The 10,491-nt window shown below is 38.1% G+C and overlaps 1 protein-coding gene across 1 annotated transcript in view; it reads left to right on the forward strand.

The window, feature by feature from the left end:
• LOC104532823 (neuron navigator 3-like) overlaps positions 1-6,102 on the forward strand; it is a gene marked incomplete at its 5' end in the record, with an annotated part of 13,790 nt that extends 7,688 nt beyond the window's left edge. Inside the window, 2 exons of the mRNA XM_010178120.1 lie at positions 2,178-2,381; positions 4,565-6,102. Of these exons, the coding sequence (XP_010176422.1) occupies positions 2,178-2,381; positions 4,565-4,684 (324 nt within the window). The remainder of the gene's footprint in view (positions 1-2,177; positions 2,382-4,564) is intronic.
• Positions 6,103-10,491: the final 4,389 nt, after the last annotated feature.

Below are 10,491 nucleotides of genomic sequence, written 5' to 3' on the forward strand. Positions count from 1 at the left end.
TGCTGAACATGAATGTCTGTCCTTTTTTTGCCCTTTTTATTTTGCCCACCTTTCCCATAGTTTTGTTTTTCCTGTTTTCTTTCTTTGTATGGGCTAAGGTTTCGTCGTGACTGTGTCCTCACTGTGGGTAGCAGTGCCACCAGATTAGTGTTTCACTGTTCCCTCCATCCTATCCTTTCCAGAGCTAGGTGTTAGCAGCAGTTCCATTGACTGGTATTGAATTAGTAATGTTTCTTCTGCTTTAATAGAAAGAGGGCTACAAATAGCTGTAGATAGTACTGTAAGCTGTCCCATATAGGTTAAGATTCCAGATCATTCCACATCTTTGGAGCAAATCTAAATCTTGAAATTAAGCCATGTGGATATTTTTCTTTTTCTTTTTCATTATTTATTTGGCTTTGCCCCTTTTGCTTTTTCTTTTATGCACTGCAATTCTATGTCCTCTGAAAAGATGTTTTGTGGAAGGGCAATTTTTTGCCATACATGACACTGAAATAAATTACTGCATAGTGCAGAGGGAATTGTTATGGACTAGTCAGAAAACCATGTAAGCAGCTGCAATTTCTTTATCACCTTGTACTGACATAGTGACATACTGATGTGATGAGGGTTTAGAATCTTGCCTGTTGATTATCTCACGCTTTCCTAAAACTGCTTACCTCTGGGAATTGCAGAGTATTTATGCCTTGTGCAAAAAACTGCCAAACGTCTGATAGAACAGCCACAGTGAGATTAACAGCACTTGTTTAGACCAGCTATAAAAATGCAATGATATTCTTCACGCTCATATTTTCCCAAGTATACAGGATACCTGCTTAAATTAAAACTTCAATTCTGGAGCAGAAGATGGAAGCATACAGAATAAAATATCATGTTTCATGAACCATTCCAATTTCTAGCTGCTTTGGAAGGCTTCCATAGAATAATGTTATTAATAATAAACAGAAATCTTTTAAATTATATTATTAGATGTTCCTGGAACCAAGAATGGGTAGAAAATGGCTTTCTAGCCTGGTACTTTGCAAACTCACTTGGCAGACACAGAATTTACAAGCCTTGTCCCAGATTCCAGAAAAGATTTAATTGCTGTTAATCTCAGATGTGGGAAAATGCTACCTACAGCCCAGAGTTAGCCTCCTACCTCCCTGAAAAACATTTCCTCTTGGCTTCTTTAGGCAGATCCCTGTTACAGCAGCCTACCCTCAGTGCAGGGCAAAAGGACTCTGAGTATCTCTGTGCATAATATAGGGAACTTGGCTGCCTAACCTGGAGCTCTGGATTCAGCAAATGCCTGGAAGCAGGTGTTGCAGTGATAAGCACAACTCATCTCTCTGCTGTTAGCACTAAAATCCTTCACCATTTTACTCCCTTTAGGAGTGCAGCCCATCTAAATGCTCCATGAATGTAAGCTTTGCCATTATTATGCTGCTCCTTGGATTGTGTGACGTGGTTTCAGTTAAGAGAAATCACAGAAAACCCTGGAGACTGGCTCCCCATGCCAATGTGTCATTGTCACACCTGAGAAAATCTGTAAAGCAGCAACCAAAGGGCTCTGGGTTAACATGTTGCTTGTGAACGGCAATGTGGAGAAGGGTGCTACCAGACCTCCTAAACTTACAATATACTCATTCTGCCTTCCTCTGTCCTTCCAGATTCGCAAGTATTTTTGTGCTTCATAGAAGGGAAAACCTATTCTTTGTGAATTTCTCTTAACTTTGTGAAGGATCTCAGACTTAAGGTGTGGAGAGATGTCTGCTTCTGCATTCTACTTTGCTAGGAGAAGAGAACAATCAGTACCGACAGTTCCCAGTTCACTTAAAACAAAATCCAGTTAACTTGAATATTTTAGATAGGTCTGAGTTAATTTCACTGATATATCTTAAGCAAATTACCTAAAGGTCTAATTTCAAATTGTATCAAAAACTTGTGGCTCCAGCTGTTGCCTACAAGTATCACTAGTTATGGAGTGGTTTTCAACTTGCAGCCACTCTGCTTATTGAAGGGGCATTAATGGAGATGAGGTCTTTTGAATGTCTTATCATATCTAAAAGCTGAGCTCATTTGAAAGCAAACTGCTTACTACAATGGTTTAGATGGTTTTGATTACTTTTTTCTGCTGTTACAACTGGTATTGAAAACACTGTAACATACTTACCTGTGTTATATCCATAATATAGATGTACGGTAAGAGGGCACCCTGGGAGGATCCCTCCAAGTGGGTAGCTGATACCTATCCATGGAGCTCTGCATCTCTACAGCATGAGTGGCCATCGTTACTTCAGTTAAGACCAGAAGATGTTGGTTATGAAGGTTATGCATCAGCAAAGGAAGGAACAACTTCAAAGCACGTTCCACAGACTGATACGGAGGGGGATCCCTTGGTAAGATTTCAAGTTTGGGAAAAAGGCTTTTCAATATGTCTTTTACTGTGACATGTTAAATTGTGCACTGTACAGTAAAAAACTGCTGTGTACCTGTTCCAAAATGGGCTTTTAAAATGCATCCTACTATAATTTATTTTAAAATTGAAAATAAAAGGAAAATCTAATAGAAAGTTAGGTATCACCATCATGTTAATGTGTCCCTAAATTGTTTGCATTTCCCATCTGCCCAGAAATGTGTCTGATTTTCAGCATTATAATGTTTGGGTATCACTCTTCAGCAACTTATTAATCAGTTTGTTCTAAAAACACCTTTCCAGGTTAGACAGTCCTTCATCTACCTTCTACAAATGAAGGACTGATAAACACACATTATCTAATTTGTCTATCATAGAGAATTTAGTGGATATGCAAATCAGACAGCCATCCTCCCATTGCTCAGAACATTTCAAGATAACTGATGACTGTATAACAATCTTAATGTAAAATGACTGCAAGTGTGGTGGCATTAAAAGATAAGAAGTTGATTTCCCTCAATGTCATGTATTGTTTTATTTAAATATGATACCAGACATTTCGGTTTACCATTGCCTCCTCTGATAATGGGCTATTAAATAGCATATCTTGAACTGCTATTCTTGTATAGTGCTTTCTCTATAGACTGCCTTTATCACAATTCAAAATACCATTTTAGAAAACTGTACTTCTGGAATACAGGCAGCCCTTGGAAAAGGAAAATGTGTTTGATTCTTATCAGTGCTAAGAAAATTACTCCTCAGCCTCATGGAAGTATTTGGTTTCCAAAACCAGACCTTGCATCCTGAAGTGTAAAAAATCACGTCATCTGATCCCCTGTCTCCCAGTCCATAAGCTTTGGGGTGATTGTTTGACCCTGTGATTTGGGCTGCCACTGAGTGTGTTCACCAGGCTTCCAACATGTGTGCACCAACTCTACTAAAGCGAAAATACTTGAGCAGTTCAAATCCGGTGTCCTGTCACCCTTGCTCCCTGCACACTGTGATCAGTATCTGTATCTGACTAATTATCAGAATCTTCAAACTTGTGAATGGAGGGCTTGCCCCTGCCTGAAGTGGAGCTCACGGGGAGACAGAGAGAGTGCTTGGGGAAACAGGACATTTCACAGGCAGGTTGTACTGCACACCCACTGCATGCACCCTGTATTCTCAAACATGGATACCTATTAAATCTTCTGCAAAAGCTACTTGATAACAGTAAAGAGTATTAAACACTGTTCAATGACTAGAGCAAACTCTACAAGTGTGCAGGTTGAAACCACAGAGATGTAAGGACTCCTCAGCAAAGTAGGAAAAGAGGCTTAACACACAAACACACAAGAACAGTTCTTTCTCTTTGTTTTTTCATTGCTTGTTTTTTGTAATGACAGTGTATTTAATTCCTTGTAAAACACTAAAGCAATGTCAACATCACTTGCAACCCTGAGCATGCTGGCAGAAGCGGATATTTTATAAATAAAATCCTGATCATTACACAGAGTTAGACGTCAAGCATCCAAGTAATTTTCTGGGGCTTAATGCTGCTTTTTGATGATTTTTCAGATGGGCTTCAGATTCTAATAATCCCCATATTATGTGGGGGTTCTCCTGTCCTGGGTAGGAGGATCTGTTGCTGCTCCCCTGCTGAGGTCAGCCCCTCAACAGCAGATGGGACTCTTATGAAGCAGCTGGCCTCGGTCCACTCCTCTCTCCCTCGCTCCCCATCTCTCTCTTGCAGAGGGGGTATGTTAGTGTGATTATGTTTTCAGTTGCTTTTCCAATGTAGTGTGTTTATGCCATCCAAAAATTATCTGGAAGCTTGACTGTCTCCAAATACGGGCCCAGATGTCCAGCCATGATATGGCTTCCTTCCTCTGCTGGTGTTGCAGCTGCAGCCGGTCTCACCCCTGAATTAAAGAGAGTGATCAGGCAGCTCTATTTTATCTCTGGCCCTTTGGACCTTTAAACTTCTATTTAAAGACCAGAAAGCAATGAAAAGGGTGCCGGGAGGAGCAGCTGACATTCTGCCCTTTCTGAAATCCTTTTCTATGGTCCCCTCAGCTAGATACCAGCACACCTCATACAACAAGGGAGCTTAATTAAATTTTAACATGGTCACTGCAGCATTAAATGAGATGAGATTATGTAAACATTGATTTCTTCTTTCAGATGAATATGCTAATGAGGCTTCAAGAGGCAGCCAACTATTCGAGTGCACAAAGCTGTGACAGTGATAGCACCAGCCACCATGATGACATTTTGGATTCATCCCTTGAATCAACTCTCTGAAAAGGACAAACCTTGTTGGAGAATTATGGTAAAATCTGTTTCCACTAGACCACTGCCAGTATTAAAGCAGCACATCGAGGTCCCTGAGTGAGAATGGTGTGTTGTAGGTAGGCAGGAGACCTAATTCTGCAAAGTCAGGAAGAAAAATCGAAATGGAAAGCTTGAATTAGTTTAATTTCAAAGCATTTCAATACCTGTGGAGCCAAGTGAGACTCCATTTGACAACTGGAAAGGGCCCTACACCAGGGGCATCTAAGCAGATTGCACACGTGTCAGCCAAACTGGAGTATTTTTTCTCTCTTTTCCTCTTTTTCCTCTCTCTCTGTCTCTCTCTCTCTTCATCTCTGTTTCTCTGTACAAGTTTACAGTGCAACTTCTTTTGTTGTTTTTTTTTCCTTTAGCTTACCCTGAGGCGCTGCATGAACAATGCAGTCTTCTAATTCTCTTCTAACCTCTGTTGTGCCACATGGTGCTGGTCACAGGACTGCAGTGGTGTTTGTGTTGTACGCTACTGCCCATTCCAAAACAAGTCAAAGATGATGATAGTAACTCAGAAAGCACAAACAGTGTTGTGCAATCACCAGAAAACATGACTGTGATATGCTGGATAAGTGCCAATTTAATTCTAACTGCCATGGTCACGGTGATGCGCTCCATCAAGTTTTTAGTACACGAGTCACAGATTTTATAAAGTTGTTTTTACCACAAAGGTCTTTTTTAACCACCTGCCCACTCCTTAATAACAGTTTTATACCAATTATTAACCAACACTGATTAAAGGCTTTTTAGGGCTTCATTTGTTTGAGCCTTTTCAGTGAAAGAAGGAACATTTCTTATGGTGCTGTCTCACTGCCTTAAAACAGATTTCTAGAACAGTTTTACAGCTGGTTTAATTCCTAAACCATTGGTAATTTACACTGTTTTTTTCTTCATTTACTAATGAGAAAATGTCAGTTAACACAGTAGCCTCATATCTGTATATCATGATTTTTTAAAGTAACAGATAGGAGAAAGAACAGTTGCTATATAATATTTTTATCTTGTGAATAGATTGCTCTGCCTACCCTCAGAAATACACAAGGAACCCAAACCCACTTCCACTGCCACCTAAATGCTGAGAAAATCTGCTCAAATCCATTTGGTCCCATGGAATGGAGTTTTTGGAGGATAGATGTTTTGAATTCTTATCCAGCAGAGCTGGATGCACTTGATGCAGCATGAGCACAAATATATGGGTTGTTTTTGTTTTCTTTTTCCTTTTTCTAGTTTTAGCATGTTGTTTTGATTGCTATTGTTGTACATGAAGAATTCAGCATAAAAGAACACTGAAGCAGTGATGTCCACTGTGGAAGAGAAAGAGTTTATACTGTAAAAGTGGGTTGGTTTTGCACAGTCTACTGGGTGGGTATTGTAAATATTGGAAAAAAAAAAAACAACAACAACAAAAAAAGATTAAAAAAAAGCCTTGCACAAATCAAAAATAAACAAACAAAAAAATGTATTTTATTCTGTTGGTGTTAAGAGATGTTTCACTTGCTGAGATTTCCTGTATATTGCAAACAAATACAGAATGCAAACCTTAAAAGCTATTATTACCTGGTGTGTTTGTCCTGTACTTACAGTTGTTATGACTATGCAGGAACTATCAGTGCTACAGTCAGCATGTTTCAATATCTATATGAAGCCAATACATTTTGGGGGGAAAAAGCTGAATATGTTTTAAGTGCATATGTCATGGCAGGCTACAACCATATTGCATTTAAACCACTCAGAATAATCGGAAAGCTCTTTTACCACAAGAGGCATCCGGTTAAAATAGGTGCATATAAACAAGAAAGTATCTAAGGGCTTTGGCATTGTGTAGACAGGTACTGTTACACCTCCATAGATGTTACCTTCAGGATGTGTATTTGGTGCTATTAAAACTCTTTTTGGCCACTCTGTGGTCACTTGCTGTAAAACAAAGATAAATCAATGCAGTTTCCAAATGGCACTGAGCTGCATCGCTGAATCTAGAGGTTCCTACACGGTGCTATTGCCCTAATAAAACTCCAACTGATTTTATGCATGTAGGATTCAGTCAGACCAACATCATGCCCCCCAAATCTGGATCCATTTCTGATGCAAAATGTCAGCTCATATACCTTGACTGACTCAAAGAACTAAAGGAAAGCTGCTCTTTCCTGTACCTGTGCTCTGAGCAAACCTGCAAATCTTTTCCTGCCGTTAACACACCAACACACAATATTACATATTCAAAACTTCCTGCAATACATCTCAGTGAGTCCACCTAGTTTACAACTCAGAAATTGTTTGTGAAACATTTGTCTGTACACATTTTATATTTTGTACATTTTTGATGTAACATATCATGTAAATAGACAGAAACAGTGAAATAAATCATCTGAAAAGTTTTGTAGTCTTTGTAAAGCCCTAACAATAAGTATTTGGTGTCATCGGACTTAACTGGATGATGTATTTTCTATTGGTTTATTGTTCCTCTAGCTTGTAAACCAGCTTGCGTATATTTTTTTGCAGGTGTGCACACTGTATCTGTCTAAATTATTACTTTGCCATTAAAGTGGAATTATTTATTGAAACACAGTCTGATGTTTTTGCAGTCAGGACCACTTAATGGTTAGGTATTATTTAAAATATAAAAACATACAAATAAAATGACAAACTGAAGGATGTGATTTTTCTCTATTCCGCAGAACTAATCTCTGTAGAAACAAAATTAAGTACTGTTTCTAGTTCCAGTGATTCAATATTATTTTTGAATTACTGTTTCCATGGTCAGAATAGGTTTTGCAGTTCAGAAACAACTTTACAGTCTTCGCGTTCTCAAGATTATCTTCACATACAAGGCTATTGATTTCAGTGGTGGTGAATTTGTACAAAAGATGCCTTATTTTCAAACTTGAAGGACTTAGAGCTACTTCCTCAGCAGATATACACCAATATGATTTAACAGATTTCAAAGAAAGAAAGTAGAATTATGTTAGTTAACTAATCACAGATTTTGAGGCCGGAAAAGATCATTATGGTCCTGCAACTTGTAGCAAGATCAGCTATATGTCTCAGCAGCAAGTCTGTAATTTCTCCTGAAATTGTCGTATCCCTGGAGAGACCTTTAGATATAACAGTACAGAGAAGAAGATCCAGCACCTCATTGTCAATGTGGCTAATTATTCACTAAGTGGGTTTGGTTTTTAAGGGCTTTATTTGCAGTTAGATCTTACATATGTCTTTCTTTTCAAGAGAAAAATACCCCAAACTGTCTTTTGTTATGCCTTTTTCTCTTATACTAAAAGACCAACCACAATCAAAAACATCTTTTACATTTAAGTAATAGTCCTCCTTGTTTTTCTTTTTGATAAGATAGGCAGCTTGCTCATTCTTAGCTTTTCATGATAAAGCATGCCTTTCAGACCTCAATGCATTTTTTGTAGGATTTTCTGACTACTTTTTGATTTGTCAGAGTCCTTCCTGAAGTGTGGGTATGAGAACTGCACATGGTATTCTTGCGATAATTTTACTTTTGCTATAAACAGAACTATCACCTTCCTACTCCCACTTTGTATTTTCCCTGCTTAGGCTTCAGGGCTGACATTTCACTCTCTAATTGCATCATCCTACTGCAGGCTCATTTTCAGTTAATTATCTACCAAGACCATGACTTCTTTTCATGTTGCATCATTTTGAAAAACTTTGTCCGATCCTGTCTGTATAAACTATGCTCTTTGTTCCTTAGACGTATAATTGCAAAGTTGTCTGTATTAAAACAGGATATTCAAGTCAGCCCACCCTACCAAACAATTCACATCATTCTCTACGATTGGTATCTGTCTAATTTACCACTCCACCAGCTTCCCTGACTTCCAAAAACTGCTAACCATCATCTTTCTTCATCTTGCAGTTGGTAGGTAAAGATAGTATGTAACATTTGTCAAGAACAAACCCCTGTTGACTCCTGCTAGGACCCTCCATGAAGATTTGTGTTTTACAGCTGTATTGTTGGGTCACTTGTGTCATGGGTGTATTTGTATTCCAATTAACATGGGTCATACAAAGACATGTATGATATATATTAAATCTGATTAATTACATGGCTCCTCCATCACTGTAGGTCTCTCAGGATGGATCAGACTAGTTTCTGTTGAAAATTACATATGTAGAGCTGATCTTACGCGGGAAGGGGAATAGACTAGATGACTTTAGCAATCTCAGGGCGGCTTTCCTGTAATTCAGTGCTGCAGTCTTTGTACGTTATCCAGCTGCCATTAATTAAGGTAAAATACATGAAATTTAATTGTCAAACTCACTCTGTGTCTACTGTCTCAGCATATCTACCTGTTAGCCTTCATCTGGAGACCTGCCTGGTGAATGCCCAGTTTCCCAGGACAGGAACAGGAATGAGAACGGGATAGTGCAGCCTCAGAAAAAGAAGTGGTTTTAGCAAAGTACTTGAAACATTGCTCTTGCTTACAAGAACTCATTTTTTTATGCTATCATTAAGTAGCTACTGTGTTTCTCAGCATGCACTGTTTTTTCTTGATAACTGAATAATGTAACACAAATTAAATGCTACCACTAAGTTTGGCAATGCAAGAGCTACAGATGCACTATCATGGGAGAAATGTATTACTGAGTAATAATAGCAGTAGCAGAAAATAGAATCTGTCATGAAAGATAAATTAACTAAGACCCAAACCATGTGACCTTGCCTTTCTACACTAAATTGTATTTACTGTTCTTTGTTCAATTGCAACCTTAAACAAATGTTGATAAATAGCAATGAGAGAGCACACTGAATGAAATAAAGTCCTGTTTTTAGTAACAAATTTCATAAATGAAGTAATGTTTTGCCTTTGTCAGTGTATTTACTTGTTTTGTAAGCAGCTTTTATTAAATCAGATGACATAATTTAGGAAATTAAAATGCTTCTTGACAATTAAATACCAAACTGAAAGAGAAGGCACCTGGTAACTGCTATGTAACAAAGTAAAGCATTTACATGGTGACACATAACCAGCACTAATGATTTTATCATGCCATAAATGGATGGCTCTGAAAGAACAAAGAAGCAGACAAAATACATAGTATCTGTATGACCAAACCCCAAGGACTTTGTGAACTAAGTCATTTAAACTAGTGAACTCTATTTTAGCACTGATAATTCAATGCACCTTAAATACATCCAGCTAATCCTGTGTTCTTCACTCTGTAAGTGCAATGAAGAGACATACAAACTGAAAAAAGACTCTTCAGTGTGACTGTTAATGCAGGTAAGCTGTTCCACTCATGTAGGGTACATACAATAAAGAGATATGGCTACTGTACTGCAGTCCTTGAGCTACCAGAAATAATTAGGTGGCAGAATGAATCATTTAGCTCCATCATTACCATGTTCTTCATAGAACTGTCATGATCTTTGGTGCACCCTGTCCCTGCTTATACAGGTCAAGCTAATGGCACTGTATTAGACTAGCGGTACTGACTCCTGATTTCTGGCTGGAGAAAGTCACGCTGGAGACAAAATCATACATCTTAACTGAAAAAATATTAAAGAGAAAATGTATTTTTCGTCGAGAAGGAAAACACCTAAAAGCTACATAAGAAAACTTTACTATTGTATTAGTAATTGGTGTGATTAATCTCATTACTACTTAATGTCATTGTATTACTGCTTTTGTAGTGCCAGTGTGTCTCAAATACTTCATAAACAGTTTTCTTGTAAAAACAAATTATCTTTCCAAGTGCAAAATTATACTAGTTTTTTGAGAGCTGGTTAATACTTTGTTTCA

This window comes from Antrostomus carolinensis, unplaced genomic scaffold (assembly GCF_000700745.2).
Source record: "Antrostomus carolinensis isolate BGI_N321 unplaced genomic scaffold, ASM70074v2 scaffold53941, whole genome shotgun sequence".
NCBI classification, from domain to species: domain Eukaryota; kingdom Metazoa; phylum Chordata; class Aves; order Caprimulgiformes; family Caprimulgidae; genus Antrostomus; species Antrostomus carolinensis.